The 26415-nt window shown below is 41.4% G+C and overlaps 1 protein-coding gene across 2 annotated transcripts; it reads left to right on the top strand.

Moving 5' to 3' along the window:
- The first annotated feature begins 2608 nt into the window (after positions 1–2608).
- NUDT4 (nudix hydrolase 4) lies at positions 2609–19822 on the top strand. 2 transcript variants are annotated; one of them, XM_046011455.1, is made up of 5 exons: positions 2609–3149; positions 13583–13693; positions 14879–14923; positions 16586–16670; positions 16952–19822. In XM_046011455.1, exons 1-5 carry the CDS (start codon positions 3051–3053, stop codon positions 17152–17154), a joined length of 543 nt encoding a protein of 180 aa, XP_045867411.1. In that variant the 5' UTR covers positions 2609–3050; the 3' UTR covers positions 17155–19822. The 2 variants fall into 2 exon arrangements, with proteins under 2 accessions (XP_045867411.1, XP_045867410.1); XM_046011454.1 differs by having other exon boundaries at positions 16583–16670.
- The last annotated feature ends 6593 nt before the right edge of the window (positions 19823–26415 follow it).

Genomic DNA, 26415 nt, shown 5'->3' with positions numbered 1-26415 from the left:
CTTTGAATGGTGCCTAAGCTCATTTCAGATGGATAATACCTGTTAGACAATACTAAGCAGAGAGCTTTGGGCTGGGGTGTGTACCCTACTATGGAGGAACTGACATAGGAAAATGAAGATCCAGCATTGTAATTCAGCCTTTCTCTATTCTACCATTTTAGTCAGACAAAAATTTCCTCTTCTCTTAGGTGTTTTTCAAGTAATTGCAAAAAAATAACCCAATAAATAAATTAACAAAAAAGTAGGGGTGGTTATTTATAGCATTCTTCCATTCAAATCATTTATTACAAAATTCCTTTTAAAATCCTTCCCTCACAACTCACAGCCCTTTCCAAGCACCTAGTTCTCTGCATTATTCCTCTACTCCTTGAGGAAATGGAGGACAACAAATCGCCAAAGAAAATGTCCTTATTAATAATACCCTGTTTAAATGCTTTATAGTTTTAAAGCACTCTCAGATCCACTGTGGTCTTGTACAAGATGGTATAAACAATATTATACCTATTTGACAGGTAAGAAAAGTTACATATAGTGATTGGGGCAGAGGAGACGTGAACACAAGACCTTTCCAACCAAAAGCAATGGTCTGGAACCTGAAGCAAGGGGCCCCATGCTCATGCTTGCCAGTTTTCTATACAGTTTTTCCTCCCTTTAGTGAGTCTATTCCAGCCTTTCCTCTTCCTCTTTCCTCCTAAGTTAATTCTGATTCATGCCTCACCTCATGTAATCAGTAAATGGGAAAGATCTGAGTAGACCAACATGCAATCAACTAATATTCACTGCACACAAACTAGAAGCTAGACCTTTGAAGCAGAGGAAAAACATGATATTCTTTATCATTTAAAAAGACTATGGTGAGATTAATCATTTTGTCAATTTGAACCAATTATCTTAAAACATTTGCATATTAGCCAAAATGGAGCCCCTAGCTACATGTGTTCAGTCCCTGTTTATAAATCTGGAAATAAATTTCAAGCAGCTTCTGTAAGAAAGCCAAGGCTTGGAAAATGTCCCTGCACGGACTTGATAAGATTTCCAATTGTGCCATGGTAAAAATCTCATTTCTTGAATCCCTTTTTCAACATTAACTTATTGTACAAACTTGCATCTGCCTGGCCCTGGAAATAAGGAGATGGTGAAGTTAGATGCAGTGGTCATGAACCTGGAGGTCAGAATCTAGAACAGGAAGACCAGTGCACTACTCTGGACTCTCCAACGGACCCCAGGCTGGGAATAATCAGGCCTCACAGCCCTCTGGGCCAGGGTGGAACCCACCTACCCCCACCCTGCCTGCAGCCACATGGGTCTTTACTCATTTCTCCTTGCTCCTTGGACTCTGCGTGAGTCCCAGTTTCCTTCACCTTGTAAGTTCACCAGGTTCTTGGTGGCCTTAGCCCCTCCTCCTCCTCCTTTGGCCCTCAGCTCTTGACCTCCTGCCTCAGGAAGCGTTTTCTGACTTGCAGGTCTGGTCATCCCCTGTGAAACCCTCCACCACCTTCAACCTTATCACATTTGCAGTTTTACATGTACTTGTGTGATTGTGTGGTATTTGACTATATCTCCTCACGTGCCTAAGATTCTGGAAGGGCAGGGACTGGTTTTAGATGCCAGTGCCTGGCACACAGTAGGCCCTCTAGGAATGAAAACCAAAGAGTCACAGGTGCTTGGAACTCTGTGGAGGTCCTGGGCTACGTAGCCTGGGCTCTGTGGAGGGGGCAGGATGGATGGGGTTGGCTTCCTTAACACAGGGACCTCCTGGCTCCAATCTTAAAACCTGAGTGACAATCTGAAATGGAAAGGTTTGTCCTAAGTCCCTAGAAGCCTTGAAACTCCCAGATAGCAGAAATCCTATTATATGTAGTGGCCCCAGTGCTTAACTGTGTCTGTTACTTAGGGTGAAATACAAGTGCAAAACACTTGGTAAATATTAGCCATCGCCGATATTAATCAATACGTTCCGGAGCGTGGGACCACGTGGAAGATGTTACCCACGGCTTCAAAGGCTTGGACGGACTCTTGAAGGAATACAAACGACCCCCTAACCAGAGAGAGAGAGAGAGAGAAGGAAAGGAAGGGAAAGGGAGAAAGAAACGTGCCTTCTTTCCCCTGGAAAACAAAACCCTCCAAACGAAAACCCTCTTAACCGACGTCTTCCCCTTTCTAGGCCTTCACCCTCTCGTCCCCCTGCACCTCACGGGCGAATTCGGACGCCAGTCACTGCGGAGACGGCCATCGCCGCGACGCCTCCAGGCACTGCCTGACCCGGGTGCAACTTTGTGAGGTGTACGCGGTTGGACCTCCTCTCCTGGAGACGGCATTTAAGGTCTCCACGGGGCAAGGAGCGGTGTTTATAAACACGGAGGGAGGGGGCTTTGCTGCTTCCTACTCACGGGGGTCTTAGCAGGCGCTCGCCAGCCCGCGCTCGGCGGCAGCCGAGGCCCTCAGGTTCCGTGGAACCCACGCGGCCGCGCGGCCGAGACCCCGCCCCCCGTCGCCCCTCCCCCACCGCAACGGTCCCGGCACGCAGGCGCGGGGGCGCGCGCAGGGCGGGGCGCACGGAGGCGGGGCTGCGCGGGCCCACTTAAATATAGGGGCGGTGGGGGCGGTGCGAAGCTGCCGCGGCGCTGCTGCCTGGACGTCGCCGGTTCTCACAACTGCCTTATTGTCGCGCGAGCCCCGAGCCTCGCTTTTCCCCCGGCGGCGACGGGAACGGCGGCCGCGGCGTTGCCAACTTCAGCAGCAGCAGCAGCAGCAGAGAGCGGAGGCGAGCGGGCGGCGGGCTCCATGGAGAGCGGCGGACGCCCGGGCAGAGGCGGCGTTTCCTCTCCGGCACCCGGGCTGCAGTGACCCGCACTTGTTCCCTGCCCCGCGTCGAAGCGGCCGCCGACTCCGGGACTGACCGGCCTCGCTGCCACTCCCCGCGCCGCCGTCTTGCCTCCCGGCGCCTCCTGTGCCCCGACTCGCCCGCGCCCCAACTCCCCGGCGGGGTGGCGGCGGCCGGGCCCCCGCGGCGGCGGCCGGAGCAGCAGCGGCAGCAAGAACCCGCCTCTATGATGAAGTTCAAGCCCAACCAGACGCGGACCTATGACCGCGAGGGCTTCAAGAAGCGGGCGGCGTGCCTGTGCTTCCGGAGCGAGCAGGAGGACGAGGTGAGGGCCGCCGGCGCGCTCTGTGCGGTCCACGGCGGGGGTGCCGGAGCAGGCCGGGGGTGTGGGGGGCGCGGCCGGCGGGGGTGGGGGGTCATTGCCCTTCCCGTTCCCTGCCCGACTCCTCGTCTGGCCCCGGGGCTGGGAGGGATTAGCCCCCTCCCTCTTTCCCTCTTGCCCGCCCGCCCTCCTTCCTTCCTTTCTCTGGGTTGATGGAGGAGACAAAGGGGTTGGCCCAGCCCAGTGTTCTGCGGGGCAGTCGTGAGGACCTGAGGCGGAGACGTCTCCTGGCCCGCGGGAAGGTCCCGGGCGGCATAGGTCGCTTCTGGCGGGAGTCACCATCTTAACACGCGAATTGAGTGTAAAGCCAGATAAACCTCGAGTGCTAACAGAGGCGGCTGAAATGGCGTGAGTGTTGCAACCCAAGCTCTTTTGCCGCTGCCTCTCTCACGTTTTCCTTAAACGTTACAGCAGTTTGCGTTTTCTGATTAAACCTAGGGATGTTTGTGGACTGGCCAAACAGACCCCGTGTTTTAAAATAAAGCCCCACTCAGTCTGGTTTTTCAAATCGGACTTTCATGTGGACCCTTTAACACTCGTAAGCACCTGGCATAATTACACGTGATTTTTTTTTTTTAAGGCCGCCTTTTTTTAAAGTTTTTTGACAGCAGGAAGATAGCTAGTGAAAAATGTGGAATAACGCCAGAGGGAGAAGATGGACTAGAGATGGGCAGAGTTGCCATTTTCAGACCATAGTCTCTAGTTCTCAGCGTATTTACCAAGACTCCTTTACTTTGCTATTTGGTTTGACATCTGGAGAGGAGGATCCTTTCTTGTTCTAAGAGTAAGCAGTCAGTCTTCTGTAATTTATCCTCCTGCGTTGGGTTGATATAAGGCCCTTGAGGTTTTTCCTGGAAAGCAGTTTTTCTTTATTTCAATGTTACGTTTAATGTTAAAATGGTTCACTGTTCGAAATTTGCCTAAGGCAATACTAGTTGATTGGTTTCCTATAATGATTAGGCAGAGAAAAAAACTAAGAGTTCTGCTTCCGTAACCAACTGTGTCCAATAAAATACCAGGCTAGAGCCGGAGATGGGAAATTTAATGGCTTCCTTATTGCTGAGCCATGTAGTTAGGCTGAGTATGACATAGTGTATACAGTCAGTAGCATAGTTCTTACTATGCTGACAAAAAAAGTGCTTCAAATGGTGCTCTTCAAACTCTTGTTTTGTTTATTTATTTATTTATTTTTAAAGAAACCAAGCCTTTTAGTGCTGATTGGTTTTTAGTTTGGGGCCTTTAAGTGTTTAGCCCAAATTTTCTTGAGGTTTCAGAAGAAAACTATGACCTGGGCCCAGTTGGGAAAGCTAGAAGGTGGGAGGGGAAAGATATTTTAACATTTACAGAATAAATAGTCAACAAGCATTAAGTATATTCTATTTTTTAAAAAGATTAGAACATTGTTGAGGGAGGGCCATGTTCTGAAAAAGCAAGCTTTGAATATAAAAGAATAGCCCAAAGTGATCAAGAAAGGTCAAGGATCTTGTCTGATTCACTCACTATTGTGTAATCACATTCTTGGTTGAGCGCTTGGGATATGGGGGACTCACCTGAAGACCTGTAGGTTTGTTACATTTCATCCTCTGAGAGTACTGGTTTACAGGTGAGGAGACAGTTGAGATTGTTAGTACTTTCCCCAAATGACATAATTAGGAAGTGGTAGATTCACAATTCAGGATCCAGTCCTTACTCCTGATGCTGGGCTCTTGGCACAGGGTTCTTTAGCAATTGGTTGCACGCTATTTGCTGAATGAGAGATTTTGTGAGGCTGAGCTTGGAAGACTCTCTGGAAGTGATGACTTTGAAGTCTTGCCATAACCTGAACTTGGAATTCACGCTTTGTAAAAAACAGTTCCCAGGAGAAAATACAGGAAATTGAAACGATCTGTATTGTGTGACTGGCAAAAGCAAAGCTTGAAGAATGCTTCAGAGATAACCTTAGTAGATGATTGTTTTTGTGCTTGGAAATTGTTCCCTACTGTAATAAATGCTAAATTTCTAGCCTCTAGTTGAGTGGAGAGACTACTGCCATTAGAGAAAATGAAGTAAGGAGCAAGCTCTGGAGTATTAGAGAAATCTGTTATGTAAAATTTGGTAAATCTGGTACGGTGCAGACGAAGAAACCAAGTCAGACTATGTTCTAAGGAAAGGCTCTAAAATTTTCTAAGTAAAATGCACAGCCAACTTTAACATGTATCTTTCTAGGATCTTCATTTCTGTAGTTGTGAGTATTTGGGGTCTTGTGCATTATATGGTAGTTACAAAATGAACCCTGTTAGCTTTCCCAGACATCTTGCTGTTTTACTATGAATTTATTCAACCACATTACTGAAATTACACTGGTAGCCTTCCAAGGATAGGATACAAAACAGCCTGAATCCACCGCTTTAGCACCCCCCTACTGGGTTAACAACACTTAGGTCCTGGTTGGGAGATTTAAATGTATGCCTTATTTTAGGATGAAATGTTACTAGAGTGTCAACTGAAATAAAATAGTAATTGCTCTTTGACCACAAAAAGTTAATGTTCCAGTAGGGTACTCTCCTGGAGTTCTCAGCCCATAGTTGAACAGGTTGTTTTAGGAAAGAAGATTGTCCTAACAGCAGTCTTTATTGGGGGGGGGGGGGGGGGGGTGTTTATATATTTGCCCATTTTATCATCCCTGTGAGGTAAAAAGCATTATTAGCACTTGTACAGGAGGATATTAGTCAGCAGACATAACTTATCCTAAGGTCCCAAAAGCTGGCAGATAATTTTGAGCCCAGGTACTTTATTTCTAAATCTTCTGGTCATTTGATCCTCATTCAGGTAGTTATTTCTATAGGGAACCACCCTACAGAAGTTTTGGCAGTTGGGCAGTTTAGTTTTGGGTGGTTGGGCTTACACAGAATCCCACAAAATAAGCTTCCCATTGATTAGCTGGGATACTGTGCTTGTACAGTGAAAGAGAACAATACATTCACAAAAGGTAACCAAAAATAGATTATTTTGAACTTAGTGCGTATATGAGAGTTTGAACAGGGTTGCAGAGATGAAAAGTGTCAACTCCTAAGAAAACACACGTTACAGTGGGAGGATAGACAAATGACGACATAAAGGGAAATAAAGTAAGAGGAAAGTAACTTCACTTGCTCCAGGGTTAAGATCCACTGGCGCTGGATTTCAGTGAGAGAGGAAGGACCAAACATCACAGACAGCCAAACTCTAGGGGCTATGGGTTAGTTGAGCTGCAGCTTAGGACAGCATAGGATGGAGAACTGTTGACCAAAGCACCTTAAATGTAAGGCTAAGGAGTTCCTAGGCAAGAAAGGAACACTTAGTTTTGAACAAGGAACATTTACATTTTAAATGTATGCAAGCTTGAGGATGATCTGGCAGTACATCAGGATAGAATGCTAAAAAGAGAAATAGAAAGGACTTGATTCTGGGTGGAATCCAGGCACAATTGTGAGGGAAAAACACTAACAAAACAGCCTTAAAGACTGCCCACTACTCCCCTAATTAGCTTTTAAAAGCTCCTTGAGCTAGGGGCTGCATTCTACAGTCTGCTAAATGCCAAATGTGTATTAACTAAATGTCTGAATTCTACAAAACCATGGACTAAAACTAAGCCTTGAGGGAAAGCAGAGTCCTAAAAAGACTTGGTAGGGAAAGCAGAACTCCAAAACCAGAGCCCTAATAAAAACAAGTCTTAAAAAGAAATACTAGTATAGGTAAGTCTCTACTACATTTGTCTGCTTGAGATCAGTAGGTAGTCTGCCTTATCAGATGTATATTCTGGGGCTTAAGCTTTGCAGAAATCCTTTTAGATTTTAAGTCGTACTAGATACCGTGCCTCAAATGGAGACCACTTTTATTAAAATTAACTCTCCAAAAGCAGCTTTTTCTTTCCTTTTTTTTTTTTTTTAAAGATTTTATTTATTTATTTATTTGACAGACAGATCACAAGTAGGCAGAGAGGCAGACAGAAGGAAGAAGCAGGGTAGAAGCAGGCTCCCCACTGAGCAGAGAGCCCGATGCGGGACTCGATCCCAGGACCCTAGGATCATGACCTGAGCCGAAGGCAGCAGCTTAACCCACTGAGCCAGCCACCCAGGCGCCCCAAGGCAGCTTTTTCTAAACTTCAGAAATGTCACCTATGCCTGAAGCTCTCCCAAACCTAAAGGGTTTCTTAGGCCACTCAACCAGCCACTTTTCAAAGGAAAGGCACTTCTGCAAAATTTGCATCTGTTTCAGGCTCTTGGTATGTATGACTAAGGTTTTCTGTAAATGTATGAAAGAAAGCTTAGCTATAGCTTCAGAAGATTGATATTACTAGGAGAAAATGTCATCAGCGCAATTTAGCATTCATCTATCTACCAATCCCATACAGGTGGTCCCTGACTTCAGTGGTTTCAACCTGTGGTTTTTTCAACTTTCTGATGGTGCAAAAATGTATTCAGTAGAACCCATACCTCAGATTTTGAATTTTGATCTTTTTCCAGGCTTAACAGTAATCTCATTTGGGTTAAAGCACATTTTCCCAAAAGGAGCCCATATTTCTGATCCTCCTATAGCACTGTGCCTCTGTAGTGCACTGTAGTGTAGTCCAAAAAGCAGTACTAATTTAATAATAACAGTAGGTAGCTGATTAATGGATGCAGTGATCATTGTTATAACTTAAGATCTTTTAAAATGTTTGTGTGTACACTGGTCTTCCTAATGTGCTGCTTGCTGGCCTAATTTTGGCTAAATAGCTATAATATAGTTACTATGGTAGAGGTGGTTTAATCATTCACGGATCCTGGTTCATGATAATATGGGAAGAAAGTACAATAACCCCAATACAGCTTCTAAATAGCTATAATTCACGAAATAAAACTCTCATTCTTCCATGAAGGCTTCACTGAGTTTCTCCAAATAGCTTGCCCCCACTAGAAGTAGCCTTTTGTAGTGACTAGTTAGTTGTTCCCAGAAGCTGACTGTGACCAAGAACAGTTATTAAGGGTAAAAGCTGAAACACAGACCACATTTGGGGGCCACTTGGTATATATGAATTTTTCAAGTACCTCCATCTTCTGAGGGCATAACTGCATTACATAAAACTTAACAGCATTTCTCCCCCCCCTCCCCAGCCCCTGTTTACAAGTTCTTACACACCCCCAGTGAGGAGGACTTACTGGGTGGTACAGAGTATAGAGATAACTCCCAATTGATTGACAAACCTTTGTCCAGTAAGACTAAGGGCTGGTTCCAAGTAGACCATTATAATTACTGCTTACATTCCGAATACTTAAAACATTGTCTAACAAAAAGACAAGTATGAGAATTGGCTTCTTAACAGTGATAAGGGAATGGTGGTGTGTTCTATAATTGTTCAATACATGGAAGGAGGGGCTGAGGTTTGATAGTATAGTAGCAGGAATGCTTACGTGAAGGTGGGCCGGTTGAATCAAGGAAATATCTTTGATTTTCACAACTCTTAACAGTGCTGGCTTTGAATTTGAGTTTGATTCAAGTCTAATTCTGCAGCCTGGTGGGTTGGCTAACCTCCTTTTTACAAATCTTGCCTTCGGTCCCAGCTCTGGCTTATCTGGAAGGTTGAATGTCGTCTTCACGCTGTCACCTTGTCACTAATGTGGCAGACTATCATCTTGTTGGATACATAAAATATAATATGTCCAGAAAGGTATTTGAAAAGGAATTTAAAACCTATGAACAACCAGGGATGGATTTGTCAGCTATTGGTGTTCCGATGTATCCTCCTAACTGAATGAGATACTACAACCTCTGTTACTTCAGTAATAATGTTTTTAGAGCATCAGTAAGCATGCTAAACCTGTATTACAGATCTGGTAGATTGGGGATGTTGTAGAAATGTTAAGGTGGCTATTTCTTTTTTTGAGGATATTGAGTAATTTGTAATGGAGTTCACGTTTAGATTCTTCTGGCATGTTGGAAGGATTTTAATCACTTGTCTCTACTTAATGCTATTCAGATTAGTTTCTTCTACCTGTGTAGATTAATCACCAACACCGCAACAAACATACAAATGTGGCCTTGACCTCATTTGAACTCTTGACTGAAGTACTCTAGATGAGTAGGCAGATATTTAATGAAACATACTGGTTTTCAAATCTGTTTCATCACTGAAGGCTCAAGATTATCAAATCTTTTAAGCTAGTAGTTTAGATGCTGATCATTTCTGTTACCACGGGTATTGATTACTCACTTATTAAATATATCATATTTTGGAGAGATACATTTTTAAAAATATTTTATTTATGTGACAGAGATCACAAGTAGGCAGAGAGGCAGGCAGAGAGAGAGAGGAGGAAGGAAGCAGGCTCCCGGTGGAGCAGAGAGCCTGATGCGGGGCTTGATCCCAGCACCCTGGGATCATGACCTGAGCTGAAGGCAGAGGCTTTAACCCACTGTGAGCCACCCAGGCACCCCTGGAGAGATACATTTGAAGTAATGGTTTGATCAGTTAAATTTAATCAATTCGGAATGTCAAGGGACTCCACATGATAAGTTCTCAGATTCTACTAAACCATTTGTCTAAAACTATATAGATCTGTTTTCATACTTTTCTAAAATACAGCTCATGAAGGGAAATGTTGAAGCATACAGGGATTCCATGTCACTGACTTTGGAAGATAATTTTAGTCATACGTGAATGATGTCCTGTAGATTTCAGATTAAAGATTTGAATTCAATTGGAAGCATAAGTGTTAGTTAGAAAAGCAGACAGACTCTACTAATGGGTTTTCAACATTGTTAATTAGGTACTTTGTCTCTTAAAGACCATGTTGGGGGGCGCCTGGGTGGCTCAGTGGGTTAAGCCGCTGCCTTCGGCTCAGGTCAAGATCTCAGGGTCCTGGGATCGAGTCCCGCATCGGGCTCTCTGCTCAGCAGGGAGCCTGCTTCCCTCTCTCTCTCTCTGCCTGCCTCTCTACCAACTTGTGATCTCTCTCTGCCAAATAAATAAAATCTTTAAAAAAAAAAAGACCATGTTGGGACAAATGGGAATTAGACTTAGATACATGACAGTTTCATTTTTTCCAAGACTCAAACATAAGAATATCAGTGGCTTTCAAACTCCCTGTTTACTAAATAAGGATGTACTTTTCCAGTAGCTAGCCCCTGCAGTGGCCTGTCCCATTGTGAAAGTAATCAAGGAAGTTGGCTTAGGGAGCATAGAATTAGTAAGAATTCATCCAGGCAATAAAAACTAGATTATCTGTAACCCATTGGCACCTAGTGATCAGGAAAGAGGCCTCTACCTCTGCAGTCAGAAACAGTAGTTGTGGTTTACTTTTCCCTTGATGCAAGATACATGGTTTTATACCTTAAGCATTTTTGTTTTAACTTAAAAACATGTATTTGCTGGTCTCAGTATAGGCCAAGGCCTTGAAATACCAGAGAACCTTCGTAAGCCGCCTTTTTAAAGCGAAATCTGATTTCCAGTTTCACTTTGTTTAAAGATCTTGAACTTTGAAGACTCTTGCTGGCTCTTCCTGGATTTTTAAATTTCCTTTTTCTAGTCTTTTATAGTAGCCTCATCCATATTTAATTTGATAGCAGTTTTTAATAACCCACCATTAATCTTTGCTTTCTTTTTGATAATTCCTTTCTGCATTCATTTCATTATGAACTCAATAATTATAAAATGCAAGTGGCAAAATTTGGGGGGCTAATTTTTGGTAAGTTGATTCAACTCCACTAGTGGGAAAAGAGAGCGAGCTAGGGCCAATAGCAGGTGCCTTGGCCAGGACTTAGCGAATTTCCTTCTCATTAACACTAAACAGCCCTACAAGGATGGGAGAGGATGGCACTGGTGTGCTGAAAGGTAGATCAGCAGCCTTCATTGTGTGCATCCAGGAATGAAACACACCTTGGTTGTGATCTGTACAGTTGTGAAACATCTTCAAGTTCAAGCCAGTGTTTTCTTCTTGCTGGATTTGCTTATTCTGGCTCTTCAGTTTCTAATTTTGGTATGTAAGCCCTGTTTTCTAATATTTAAGAAAGCTTAAATTTAAGGCTTACATTTCATTTTACCAGAATTGGCGATATTTGGACTTGGTGGTACCTTCAATGTCAGCCATTAATATTTTCTTTTTAAAGATTTTATTTATTTGACAGCACAAGCAGGAGAAGCAGCAGGGAGAAGGAGAAGCAGGCATCAGTGAGGGGCTCCATCCCAAGACCCCAGGATCATGACCTGAGCTGCTTAACCAACTGAGCCACCTAGGTGCCCCAGCCATTACTATTCTAAGGTTTAACCAGCTGTTACCTTACAGTGCTTCCTCTGGTTGCACTATTCTGCCAGTTATTCATTTGAAAGGAATAAAGTCCCAGTAGAGGCAATAGAGTCCTATCCAGATGAGGAATGAGGGAAACAGTGCTCAGGCCCCTTGAATGTTGGTTGATCACTTTGCAATGATGGTGTGTCCATAGGCCAAAATTTGCTTAGTATTCAGATTGAAGGGATATGTACCTTATCTCCATACTTTAGTAGAGGTTTTTCGGGGAAAGGTGGGAGTTGTTTACTGTCATCTTGGCACTTCCGTAGTTGGGGAAGGTTGAGTTCCTGGTGGCCTCCTGGAGTAGGGGGCAACTCCCATCCTGGCTGTGCGCTCTCCACTCCAGTAGCTGCTGGCAGTAGGGATGGAGCTGAGCAGATAGAACTACTGGCATGCATGTCGGAAAACCAGTACACACCTCACAGATTAAACTTGGCTCTGAATTGATTGATGTATCTGGTGAGAATGGCTTACATTCTGAAGGCAGTATACCAAGGTAATTTGGTGGACATTTTTGTTCAAGTTGGTTAAGGCACCTATTACTTCACAAATATCATTTGGTTATTTATCACAGCCTTTGTGTTTTAATTTGGGTGAATTTTAACCTACCCTAGCTCACAAATTTTTCATTCATAAGATAAATACATAATTCTTATTTCAGGCACTGTTAAAATAATGATCCTCTAGGATACTCTGATAATGTCATCCTTTTTTTAAAAAAAGTGCTTGCATATTTCAAGGTTAATGCTACTCTTGATTGAGATCTGCGGACTTTTTCCTGTATAGAGCCAGATATTTTTAGGCTTTGTGGGCCACACTGTTTCTGTCACAGCTATCCAACTCTGCTGTGCAGTATGAAAGCAGTCATAGGGGCGCCTGGGTGGCTCAGTGGTTTAGGCCGCTGCCTTCGGCTCAGGTCATGATCCCAGGGTCCTGGGATCGAGTTCCGCATCGGGCTCTCTGCTCGACAGGGAGCCTGCTTCCCTCTCACTCTCTCTGCCTGCCTCTCTGCCTACTTGTATCTCTCTCTGTCAAATAAATAAATAAAATCTTAAAAAAAAAAAAAAAAAAAAAGACAGAGCCGAGGACTGAACTCTCAGCTCGGGGTTACCTTGAACTGGTCGCGGGCTGGGTGAGCTCCGAGCGCGGCTAGAGGCTGGGGATACGGGAGTGATTGGGTGCTGTCCTCTGGGGGCGCACTGAGGAGTGGGGCCCCAGGCTCTCGGCTCCTCCGGGCCGGAGACTGGGAGGCCGCCATTTAAAAAAAAAAAAAAAAAAAAAAAAAAGCAGTCATAGGCAACATGTAAAAAATGAATGAGTATGGCTAGATTTTCTAATTTATGAACACTGGAATTTGAATTTCATATAATTAAACATGCAAAAACCATTTTTAGCTCCCAGACTGTACAGAAACAAGCTGTACACACACTATAGCTTGCCAGCCCTCTTCTAGATCATAAGTTACAGCTGCCTGTTACCAAAAGAAGTGACCTTTGTTCATTAATTGGTTCGGAATATGAAAGTCACTTCTTTGCGCCCAATTGTAAGTGTAAATATAATAGGAACTCTGTATACTGAGCGTTGGCCTTACCTGAATCTCCCTATTCCTTTCTCAGTCTTAGTTACCTTTTAAGTATTCATACATTCTATAGGAGAGGGAACAGAGTGACGAGCCTGTCTGGGGTCGCATACTCTTAAATTTGGGAGAATGATAAGATTCTGTAATTTAAAAAACAAATTATGACCACAAACCTAAGTGCATACAGCTCTGAGGCTAGTAAATCAAGTCTTGGCTTCTGTCTTTTGTTAGTCTCCAAGAATTGGAGTGTTTCACGAATTGAATCTAGTAGTTAGTGATTTCATTAGATTCATTCAGATGGTGTAGTAATGTGAGCACAATATTGTTGAATTCTGAAAGACTGTACAAAAGCTGTCAGTTGCCTGTTTGTGATAGACTCTGCACTCCTCTTACTTGAATGACTCTGAAAGGTGTGTTAACGTGGAAGGGCTTCGGTGAAGGTTTGAGGGTGGTATTGGGGGCTGCAGTGCTCCCTGGGTGGCAGGAGTGTACAGTGGTCCTCCTCCTTGCAGGTGCTGCTGGTGAGCAGCAGCCGGTACCCCGACCAGTGGATTGTCCCTGGAGGAGGCATGGAGCCAGAGGAGGAACCTGGTGGCGCTGCCGTGAGGGAGGTATACGAAGAGGTGAGATAAACCGTAGTAGCTTGTTGGCTGTCCTTGCACACAGGCTGTACTTGGGAAGTTTTACAGTGTCTGTGGGGCGCTTGGGCTACATTTGCACTGAGAAGACGACAAGGCAGGTCACATGGGTTCTCTCTTTGTTGTCCAACATTTTTAAGCAGGCAACTATAGATAGCATTTTGCTAAGAAGATATATTTTCTACCTGGTAAAACAGAGCTAAAAGCAATGTAGATGTCCCCCAGATTGTTCAACAGACAATAAGCCTGGTGAGTGATCAGTAGATAATATGGTGACCTTGTCTCCGAGCAGTTAGTAATACTCTGGAATGCAGAGACATTCATGTGCTAGACTTCCTTTTCAGATGAATAAGCAAACTGCTTTTATCTGTTTTGACCTAAAGCTGAATAAAAATGAGGCATGCGCACATGCACAAAAAGCATACATGGCCTGCTTATCTTCTAAAAGTTGCTCTTAAAATTTGCTTTTACAGCATAGATTGAAGTGCTGTTAAATTATTGAGCAGCAGTTAGGGTATAAATGGGAAGCAAATTCTAATGCTCTCATTGGGTCTTGGTTCTGTAGTTAGAAAGGCTTCATAGAGATGGGTCTTAAAGGATGAGCAGTTTCCTGAGGGAGGAACATTTCCTAGATGGAGGAGACAGCGGGTATCAATGTGTGTTAGTTGTGGTGTGAATATGACATTCCAGTCTGTTACAGTAATGGGTAAAAGTAATGAGGACTCTGCATTTGAAGGGTAACATATAGAAAAGAATTGTACCTCCTGAGCCATGTGAAGAAAAAAGGGGGTAGGGCAGAAAGACAGCCCTTTAAGTAAGAAGGGTAGTAAGTGCTTGCTGTACAGAAAAGTCTTTTCATTCATTAAGTTTGTCCCAAATTGGTAGAAAGTCTAATTTTTGGTCAGTCCCTGTCATTTCTAAAAAAAAAAAGACAGTCAATCTGGTCAGTCTGAACTTGCATATGGAATAATTAAGCCATGTTTTATAGCAGACCACAGGTCGTGAATCTTACATTGCCAAAAAAAAAAAAAAAAACCTTCACAGAAGCAAGCAGGCTTAGTATAGGAGGGCCTGTTGTGCTTAGATCCAAAAGTTGAAATAGTCAGAAAATAACTTCGGTATAAATTTTCTTAGGAAAGGTAACAATTTCACTTCATCCTTTTTTAATAGGCTGGAGTCAAAGGAAAGTTAGGCAGACTCCTGGGCATATTTGAGGTGAGTAGCCAAAGTAATCCTTTCGAATAATAGAATTACAACCATTCTTTCCTAACCAGCCAAATAATCTGGCACAACCTGAGTGAGACTAAAACTATCAGAAAGCAAGTAAGTTAAAAGGATTAAGAGGGAGGGAAGTAAGTTTTTTTTTTTTTTTTTTTCTTTCCAGATACCACTCAAGGGTTATAGTTTAGTCCTTCTGGTAGAACCTTCAACATTTTATTTTTAAAGGGGGTGCCTGGGTGGCTTAGTCAGTATATCAGCCCACTCGATTGCAGCTCAGGTCTTGATCTCAGGGTTGTTGGTGCTCAGCAGGGAGGGAGGGAGGTCTGCTTGGGATTTTTCTCCTAAGCCTCTGCCCCTGCTCACCCTTGCATGGGCGGCCTCCCTCCCTCTCAAAATTAAAAAAAAAAAAAAACGAAAAGAAAGAAATGGAAAAGGCTTCCCACAGAATTCAGAAATTGTGCAGTACTTGGTAGAATTGATGGCGACTCCAGTAAAGTTCTCAAGTTTTAGTATTCAGTCTTTCCCAGAATTCAGCACTTAACAGTTGAAGAGCACCATCTCCTGGTTAAAGTGAAAAATGTATTGAGGGTTTTCTATAATTCAGAGTAGTCAAAAGTACATATAACAAGCACATTTCAGTATGTTGACAAGATTTTTGAAGGGAATTTCTCGTTATAAATAAAGCTTCTGTAACACAGGTAGGTAATAGTATTACTGGCATTGCAAATGCTAAATTCCATAGAGTCTGAACAGAATAAAGTAACCAATGTATCTTTCCCCTTAGAATATGTAAGGGAAAGTTAGAATTGTCCTGCCTGTTCACCCTGGTGATTTCAGTGAATTTGTGAACATAGCATAATAAACATACTGATTTTTCCAGGCATAGAAGTAAGACAGTAAGTTCTTAAAAATAATGAACAATAATGTTTTATGTGAGAGATGCCTCTCATTTTTTGTTGTTTCTGTTCCTTCCCAAAGACATAATGTGCTATTTGGATTGAGTGAATTAGGTTGTTTGTGGTAGAAAAAAATTCTGGCAACTATCAGGCTGCCAGGCTGGCTCAGTTCATAGTGCAAGCAGCTTTAGATCTCAGGGTTTTGAGTTCAAGCCCCATGTCAGGCATAGAGTATTAAAAAAAAATTTTTTTTTTTTTTTAATTAAAAAATTTGCAAATCCATCAGTTACCTGAAGTCCTAGACTTAGTAGACAAGGGTAACTTAAGTGAGATGAAGATGAGCCCCTTCATTTTAAAACCAACATACGTTTAATTTTGAATCTAGAAACAAGACAAGGTGGCAGTTTTAATGTGTGTAAAAATTGAGTTTGAGCACATGGGACTAAAAGGTAATACTCCAGAAATGAGTAACCCATTCTCAACTTTGGCTGCGCATAGGTCACCTGGAAGCTTTCTAAATTATCAGTACTTCATGTCTCTTAAAAAACATGTGTTGAAATCAAAGTGCCAAAAGTTTACTATGGGGAGTTAATTTCATCATTTTACTTTTTTTTCCCCCACATAAAATTCACTTCTGTGCTGGGTTATACAACTGGATTATACTTGCCTATGCCATGCATAGCACAACTGACTTTCCCTCAAAAATGTGTAATAGCTAGCTCCTGGAGATTAAAATGCTTTTCTTTTTATATTCAAGCAGAACCAAGACAGAAAGCATAGAACGTATGTTTATGTTCTTACTGTCACTGAAATATTAGAAGATTGGGAAGATTCTGTTAATATAGGTAAGTTCCCTTTCCCATCTGGATTCTCTTAACTCAAGTACTTCGTACTTGTATACAGTTTTCATCTTGAATTACCTTTGGTTACCTTTTTAAAAGAGGATCAGTATATGTATGTCCACACTTGAATTATCTTAATTCTTCCACCAGCATATTGTCCAAGTCATTCCAAAAAAAAGGTAAAGTTATTTGTGGGGGAGGGGGTGAAGGGCATTGTAAAAGCACTGGCCTACTTTTTAAAATTGACTTTACTGTACAATGACCAATGTCCTACTATTTTCTAGGAAGGAAGAGAGAGTGGTTCAAAGTAGAAGACGCCATCAAAGTTCTCCAGTGTCATAAGCCTGTACATGCAGAGTATCTGGAAAAACTAAAGCTGGGTTGTTCTCCAGCCAATGGAAATTCCACAGTCCCTTCCCTTCCAGATAACAACACCTTGTTTGTGACTGCCGCACAGACCTCTGGGTTGCCATCCAGTATAAGATAGAGAGAACTGGGAGGACCTCCCATGTGTAGTCTCATAGGGAGAGGTCTCTTCATTTTCCTTGGTAAACATCCGAATGACGCTTGCAAACTGTCTGATTTTGCCATGCAGGATTTTCAAACAATTTGCAAGTTTCTGAGATGTCTTCAGATCTTTTTAAAAAAAAAATGTAAAATATTTTAATAAGCCAAAGCCATGTGGAATTTTTTTTAGATGCCTTAATTGTGCTCCCAGCCCCAACCTACACCCCCCATTTTAGTTGTCATTTTTTTCACACACTTTGTTCAGTTTTTTGTCCATTTGATATCAGTCTGTGGTTTTTGTCAGATCAGCTTACTTACGGATAGATCTTTTCTCTATTTTCTCATCAGCATTAACCTAGTCAGCAAATTTTTCTGTTGTAGAAATTTACAAAAATCTTGATAGATACTAAAGAAATCTGTCGATCTGAAAATGTGTATCACAGGATCACAGTTTTAATTTCTAAATTCCAGATTTGGACTATTTCTGTATGGTCCAATAACTACTTTGACAAAGGACTTAATTTGCTATTTTCAGGAATTTGTCAACTCATTTGTCTAAATTTTCACAACTGGTTTGTCACTAGCTACCTGATAGGGGCAGTTCCCCTCTGTAATCCAAACTTTCTGTTAAAGGACTATTAACTGTATACAGTTGGTGATTTTTAGAGAGGTATGTTAAGAAAGATGCATGTAATACATCATCATGAAAAACTGTATTCATGGGATTTGAGTTAGCATGCTAGATTGCCAATATCCTTTATCCATAATCTCTCTACACAGAATACTTGAGAACCATAATTCCCTAGAAGTAAATGTTTCCTATTTTTTAATTTACTGATCCCTCTAGTTAAACTTACTGGTTACCAGTAGTAACCACAGGATTAGAGTCTAACCTCAAATGCTAGTCAATGGTGACTACATCACAGTTGAGAAATGGCCGCCTTGCTGTTCGTTCCACTGTTACAGACTTAGATTATTCTAAGACACCTAAGAATGTCTCATCTTTTTTTTTTTTTTTTTTTTTCCTGCTAGTAAGTACTACTTATCCTATAACTGTTGGGGCACTGGAACATAACCTGTCTTATACTCACTTGGAATCAAGAATCCATTGACAAACACACAGGTAACTTGTCTGAAGCCCCTGTACTCCCCTCCCCCACCAAAAAAAAAAAAAAACCCTCAGAAATGAGACAGGAGGACAAACTTTTGAATAAGAAAAACATGGAGTGAGAGAAGTGAAAGATGATTCTGTATGTAGGCGTTAGCCTTGTAAATATTGTAACTGGTGAGTATAGAGTAGAAAGTATAGTTGTACATTCTAAATTGTTAACCTTCAAAAATATACTTGCTGCTAAAAATAGAGTGCTGTTACACCTAAGGAAAATCGGTGCAGCTGTTTTGAAAAAGATTTTGTGCCATAAATGCAGCTGAACTAAATATAAATGTTAGTTCACAAATTAATGCTGTCAGAGGAATGAGTAAAGTAGGAAGACGTTTAACCAATGACATTTCATTCTAAATTATGTAGTGTGATCAAACATGATCATCCAGAATTGTTGTATTTTTCTTTGTACAGGTTATGCTTCCTGGGTGTTTTTTAAAAAAGGAAACATTTTAAATCCACAGATTGACACTTTTAATCTTCAATGGACTTTAGATTTTTTTCCTCAGTTAATCGCTTAAGTTTCTTTAAATTATATACCTTAACACAGCGGAGGAACTGGATTTTGTATATAAAACTGTCCACCTGAAATGCTGTCACAAGTACTGGGTGGGGGGGGGTCTTGTACATGATATTCTTAGAGGTAATAATGCATGAACTTATTTTATAAACTTCTGGACTATGTATTTGACATGTAAAATATGTACAGTATTGTCAGCCATCTCTTAAAAGTGAGCCTATAAATGTTGTATAATTTTTTTTTGTTCAAGAACATTTGGATTAAGTAGTGCCACTCGGGTCAGGATTTTCTTCAGTGCCATTTAGCAAACCGTCTTTAGGTCTATGCAACTAGCAGAAATTTGTATGATGCAAAAGAACACTTCACAGTTGTCACAGTTGTCACACTTTGAATTTCACGTGAGGGATTCTTCACTATTCCTCTGGAACCCAGTCTAGTAAAATTAGAGGAAAGGCCCTAAAGAGATTCCATTTCTGTTGAGGAAAAGCCTTCCTTTCCAGGCTCAATAGTTAAATCTACTGTGGATAACAAATAGTGTCTACTATCTCAACCCTCGAAACTTCACAGAGTGTTGGGACTCATTCTGATTTCTGTGGTGTAGATGGATAAAATTGGGCAGCTAAATCTTTCAGTCCCATGTGCCTCCTAAATAAAAGTACTAGGTTATAAGTTAACGTGCAGACGCAAAGTAGCAAACTGTCCTGGATATTTGTTGTTGGGGTTGTATGTGTTTTATAATAAACAGGTAAAAATTTCCAACCAGGCATGTGCCATTCAACTTTATGTCAAATAGTTGTCTAAAGCAGCAAAACAAGGGGTGAGGGGAAGGAGGGTGGAATGATTGTTGTATACACTCTAAATTGCTTTGCATGGTCTCAGAGATAATTGGTGTAAGAATCTTGACTTTTTTTTATATTTGGAAACCAAATAAAAATGGAAATAATTTTTTTTTTAACCATAACTGAATATCGAGTGGAAAATGTGTCTGGCATTCCACAGTAAATATTTACTTTTCTCCCATGGGTGGTCATACACATCGTTTCATAATATATATACACTTTCATTCATGATCCCTTACTAGTGGGATTAGCTGTGTTAAAAGGGATTGTCCACCAATCAAGTTTCCATTACTCTCTGAAATGGACATTTCTCTGTTAAGATACCAGTCTCATGGTGGCCCACTATGACTATCTTATTTCTGTTCAATGGGTTTTGTTAATTTTAATAATTTCCAAGAGCTCTTCTGTAATTACATACTTTGCTGTTCACATGTTGCAGATAACTATATACTGCCATCACTATTACAGCTTTTTTAAAAAGGTAACTGGTTAAGATACCTTCCCCACCAAAATACAATTTGTTTCCCCAAAATAATTGCTTACTGAAGACCAGCTTAAGAATTGTCGCATAAAAGTTCCATTCGAACCTCATCTGGCTTTTGACTGTTAGTGAGTTGGAGGAAAAACAAAAGCCTGGCATTTCCCAATGTTGTCTTCACATTCGATATAAGAATTACCTGGGGGCGCCTGGGTGGCTCAGTGGGTTAAAGCCTCTGCATTCAGCTCAGGTCATGATCTCAGTCCTGGGATCGAGCCCCACATTGCGCTCTCTGCTCAGGAGGGAGCCTGCTTCCTCCCCCCTCTCTCTCTCTGCCTACTTGTGATCTTTGTCAAATAAATAAATAAAATCTTAAAAAAAAAAATTACCTGTAGGTCCCCTTAAACTGAATTTTGGGACTAAATACTAGTGGAGTTTGTTTCTAGTAAACTGGGTTGTAGCAGGAATGTTGTATCGTGTAGTTGATTGTGCCTCAAAGTTTCATGCTAACACTTGTTTCCTATATTCCTAACATTTACCAGAAGCTGCACAGTAATCATCTGCTTTATGCCCGGCATTGTTGCTCATAGCACAGAGTAGGTTTCTGCCCTCAAGACTGTTAAAGAGTCTAAGAGCATCTGTGTGAGTTGGTTAAGCATGATTTCAGCTCAGGTTGTGATCTAAGGGCTCCAGGGTTTCAAGGTGTTACAGCAAGAGGGAACACAGGTGGAGTGGAGAAAGGGAGAAGCAGGCTTCCTGCTGAGCAGGGCTTACTCACAGGATCCAAGGCAGACCCTTACTAACCACCCAGAACCATTTTTTTTAATAGACTTAACATCTCCAGTCTTCAAAAGCAACATTTTATATGGAGCTGTAGAAAAAACAGGTTGAAAAATGATCTTGTCTCTGGTACTATTTTCCCCCTTGTTTATCTTCCTGACCAGGGCCATTGGCTGCATTCTAGCAGTCAAGTGAGAAGGCCCTAAAGGCCTCTCTTGGCATTGCATTATAGCAAAGATCCAAATTTATCCAAAGGCTTATTCTTTTTCCCGAAGCCAGTCTTAACTCTGTCATGACTGAAACTACTTATGATCCCCAAAGTTACTCTGGACAGTATGTGGAAATACTACCTGCACATCACATTTCCTGGTTCTTAATAAACACCAGTGGCAGTATTGTAACTGTTACTCTGAATGAATTTTTAATCAAATTCATTCCTTAATACTTTGACTATTAATGTGTATCAAGAACCTTAAAAACACATCTTTTTGATCAAATTATACTGGGAATTCCAAACACTCTCCAGGGATGTGGATAAAAGATTTATGTACCAAGATGAGGCAACTAAAGGGGTAATGGTCAACTAATACCATGTAAAGGAATATTATGCAGACACAAAATGACATTCAAGTCAGGTAAGGATTTCTGCATGTAAATCAGTATAGCCTTTTGGAGAATAAGTACTACTTAGCAAAATTTTACAGCTCCACTTCTGGGAATCTAGTCAACTGAAATACTTAGACAAACTGCACAGTCAAAATATGGTTAAAGATGTATAATGCAGACTTCATAAAATGGCATCAATTTAAATGTAACGGGAATCGGGATTATATTACATGGATAACAAATGCAATGCGCCAAGGTAAACTTTCAGTAACATTTTAAAAAAGCATTACTTGCTAACGGTCACTTTTTAAGAAGGAACCTGTATGGATTTCTTTAAAACCTGTGGCGCAGTGGGTTAAAGCCACTGCCTTCGGCTCGGGTCATGGTCCTGGGGTCCTGGGATCGAGTCCTGCATCGGGCTCTCTGCTCAGCGGGGAGCCTGCTTTCTCCTCTCTCTCTGCCTGCTGCTCTGCCTGCTTGTGATCTCTGTCAAACAAATAAAATATTAAAAAAAAAAAAAAAACCTGTATAATTTATAAATTTAGAATACTCCCAAGAAATTTTCAGTGAAAATGTTCAGTAATCTTGCATGAAAAAACTGGGCTTGATAAATGCTCAATCTCTGCATACTATCAAGAAAAGTATGTATTAACAGCAAAGGGGGAAACGGAAACCTACACCATCTTTGTTACTGGAGTAACAGTAATGTATCACTTTTTTTTTTAAGGAGAGGGGAGGAAAGAGACATTTGTTCTAATACAAGAGCAGTGAATAATCAGTCACAGCCAAGGGGGCTACAGGCTAAACCTCAGCCCCCACCTGTCTTTGTACCGCTTACAAACAACACTTTTTAGTGGTTGAAAATATTCCGTGGCCTGTGAAAATTAAAGTTTTACCATAACACAGCACCTCCAGCCATTTAAAATTGTCTATGGATGCGTTCTCACCAACTAGGGCAGAAGCGAGTAACAGAACCACAGACAACAGAGCCCCAAACACTTTGTTTTAGGAGGAAAAAGAAACCGTGTTAAGACTTTCACCCTATTCACTCCCCTGGCTACTGACAGTCCTAATGCTTCCTACCAAAAGAAACCACCCAGTTCAAATCTAGTGCAACCAACCTACCTTATCTAAAATGCTTTTGACAAGTCTTTTAACTTGTTGGATTATACTGAAATTTAATTGGGATTTACTAATCTAGATCATAGAACTATTCCAAAAGAGTCATATGGTGGGTGACAATGGATCAGAGTATGTAAAAAGGAAACCTGCTAGGTACTCCACAAAGGAGGTGGTAAAAGCTCCTTAATGAGCAACACAAAATGTACTTTTAAATGAGATTTCAGTTGTGACTCTGCTAGGAGACAAAATAAGCAAGGTTGAAAAATACTCTGGCAATTATTCTGCTTCTACAACCAAGTCAGAAACAATTACATAAAGTCAGTAGAGGCTTGGCTGTGTACCAAGTCTACAGTCACACAACTGAAATGCCACACCAACAGGCACAGATGAAATGAGACCAACTGAAAGATCGTCCAGATGTAACTGGGGAGAAAAAGGAGTACTGGAACTCTTCATGTGGAGTTCCATACTCAAAAGGAAAAACTGGCCCAACTCCTAGTTTTGCAGCCAATGGGAACTTAACCCAATTTTTAACAAAACTGTAGCAAAGCTAACCCTTGGAACAAATCCTCCCAATTTCCAACATCAATGAGAAATGGAAGTTAACACAGGCATACAGTTAAGGAAACAAAGTATCACCAGGCTGGGTGGAAGATTACAGATTTTTATTCTTTATATTTCTTTCAAGTTATTACATTCAACATGTTTCGCTTTTGTGATCATTAAATCATTTAAAAAATAAACCCCTGATATAATTCCTTAAACTAAGCAGCATGCTAAATAGCTAAACAAAATGTTACCCCCAGCCCAAAAATACATTATTCCAATGAGATACATTTTTCTTAAATCGACTGATAAATTAGCTGCCAGGAATAATGGCATTTAATTACTTGTTTTTTGGCCAGCTCTTCCAGATAAGGTTACCTTTTTAAAACCTTTGCAACTAACAAAATGTGATATGGCTAGAATAGTTTTTAAAAAAAATCCTGAATTGTCAAATAGAAAAATAAAGACAATTTCTATCATTCCTATGACACCAACAGTTCCGTCTCACTAATGTGTTTATGGTGTCTTGCAGGATACTAGATTTCTTCCTGTACTCTCTCTGAACAGTGCTAAACCACAGCACCTGTGGCTTGTTCAAATACCAGTTTGCATTTAAGCTTTTTAAATGCTTCTGAAATTTTGTATTTAAGTATATTCTTGGTCTAGAGCAGGGTTTAAGTTCTACACACTCCAGAGCCAAGATTTTATTAGGCATGACCAAGAATAACTAGTGTGTAAAAAAATCAAAACAAAGTAGACTGCAACAAAACAGAAAATCAAATAAAAAGCTCCAGTCAATGCCTCTAGATTTCAGAAAAGCTCCTAATGGGGGCAGAATAGATTTTTCAAGAAGCCACTTACATACTCAGATTCTTCTCCTCTCCCCCAGGGCTTTGTACATGGTGTTCCTCCGGCTTGGAGGTGTTCATCTGGCTGGAACTCAGAAGGGCAGCCCTTTCCAAGTACTCCTTCCCTTCTCCCCGACACAGCGGTAACTGCAGTTTGTCTGTGCCCCTCCCCCATTAGAAGGTCCACAGGCTCATTCACTTAATCATCCGCAAGTGGTACACTGCTACGTACATAAGATACTTCACCGAATTCACTGTTCCCTTAAGCTTAGGAGTTAAAAAATCAAAGGCTGGGGCACCTGGGTGGCTCAGTGGGTTAAGCTGCTGCCTTCGGCTCAGGTCATGATTTCAGGGTCCTGGGATCGAGCCCCACATCAGGCTCTCTGCTCTGCAGGGAGCCTGCTTCCCCCTCTCTCTCTGTCTGCTGCTCTACTTGTGATCTCTCTTTCTGTGTCAAATAAATAAAATATTTAAAAAAAAAAAAATCAAAGGCTATAGGGAGAGGACTATATAAAGGAGCAAGCAGGCTGAAAGGTCCGGGACACTCAGCCCACTGCGGAGTCTCTGGAGGAGGAGAGAGGGACACAGGGCTCCGGAGGCATCTACTCCACTCTCCTCCCAGAAGGTGCTCTGCACAAACGCAGAGCGTGGCTGCACTTGCCAGATCTTCATATCATTCATGTTACCAGAATTGGAGATTTGTTTTTTATGTGAATTTCCTGATTTTTAAAAATGCTGGCACTGAATTCAAAATATTTTAACCAACCACACACTGTGCGGGCCAAGGAAAAGAGGCCCAAAAGCCAGAGGTGGCTGACAAGTTTTTGAAATGTACCTGGCCTCTCCCAGAGCCCCTTTTAATCCTAAACAAGTTCAATCAACAAACTGACTCCTTTCATCCCATTGGCTGAGAAAGAGTCTTAATGAAACAATGGGGGCTCTTAACAAATTACAAAGGAAAAAACAATGCCATAAAATCGGGAATTCATATATTTGAAACAAAAACAGTGTATTATTCCACTTCAGTACTTCTAGAACTCAAATCAGCAGACCTGAGTCCCATTCTAGACATATTCTTGTGGTACAATGGATTTAAGTCTGGAATTTTAGAACTTACAAATCACTATGTGATACTAGCTACCATCATGAGTAGTGCCACCTACACTAAATAAGGCTCATCTCTACTGAACTGCTTGAGTGTTCATTTTGGCCCCAGAGTGTGATTCTGTTTCCTTGGTTGCAAAACACCCTTTACAGCACAAGAATTGTTATAAATGTCAACTGCTCCTCAAGAGCTTTAAATTTACAACGTTAAGGTTATGAACAATTTTATTCTGAATTAAACTAACATTTGTTTCCAAGCAATGCATTTATTTGGAAGGATACCAGTTACCAGTCATCAAAAACTTTCATATGTTGAAAATGTAATTTTAATAGATAATTCTTCATCTTACATAGGAGCACAATAAAATACACCACATTCTGAAGAAACTCCAGAAGTTATGAGAATCAAGAGTGGGGGAAATTCAGACGGGCTACAATATCCATTACCTTAAATTGCAAGAGACAAAGGTTCCAACCCAGGGGATGAGGAGGGGTGTGGAGAGGGGGTTAACATTTACATACTTGGGACTAGCTACACTGATGACTTACAAAGAACAAGGATAGGGAATTTGATACGAAGGGTGGGAAAGAACAGTTTTTCGAGGGGAGGAACTCTGTCAATGCAGAAAAAAATTACTGAAGATCAAACAATAGGAGCTCCCATAGCAAATACTGAAGGATGAAAGAATCATTAACTGAGGATCTGATACTCAAAGGAAGAAACCTTTCAGATGACACTTATGCAAGCTGGTTGCTTGAGATCTGCTCATCAGGTCTATAAGGAAGACTCATAAATGCTTCAGCAACCCCAAACGATTATCAGAGTGGTGTTTCCTAATAGCACACACCAGTGGTTACACGTGGTTTCCAGACAAGAACTAATAAAAGGGTCATATCCCAAATGCCAATACAAACAAATATGGCACAACATTTGAGTCCTACACAAAGTCAGTCACAGTGCTGCTTTGCTGTGACTCTCCTGTACATGGCAAGACACCAATGATCATCTACCTAATCAGACAACACAAACACATTTATTCAAATTTCTAGGAGGTAAAAAAAAAAAAAAAATACCAAATACCGATGCTTTATGCATGCTCAGGGCCAGCTTATAAATACTCCATTCAGTGGTATCTTAACACAAGTTGCATCAGTGAAAAGAAACTGGCAAAATCCACCTCTTGCCAGATCGACTTGTCAGATGGTGAAGACCAAAAGAGAATGTTCCATCAGTTT

The sequence above is a fragment of the Meles meles genome, chromosome 7 (assembly GCF_922984935.1).
Source record: "Meles meles chromosome 7, mMelMel3.1 paternal haplotype, whole genome shotgun sequence".
In the NCBI taxonomy this organism is placed as follows: domain Eukaryota; kingdom Metazoa; phylum Chordata; class Mammalia; order Carnivora; family Mustelidae; genus Meles; species Meles meles.
The sequence above is the reverse complement of the archived record's forward strand: the minus strand, read 5'-3'. Positions and strand labels throughout refer to the sequence as shown.

Bases quoted from the DNA above. Each gene is read 5' to 3' on its own strand.
- NUDT4 (XM_046011454.1), top strand. From the start codon at position 3,051: ATGATGAAGTTCAAGCCCAACCAGACGCGGACCTATGACCGCGAGGGC. The intron at 3,150-13,582 runs GTGAGGGCCGCC...TCCTCCTTGCAG, and splicing joins GGAGCGAGCAGGAGGACGAG to GTGCTGCTGGTGAGCAGCAG. The intron at 13,694-14,878 runs GTGAGATAAACC...CTTTTTTAATAG, and splicing joins TGAGGGAGGTATACGAAGAG to GCTGGAGTCAAAGGAAAGTT.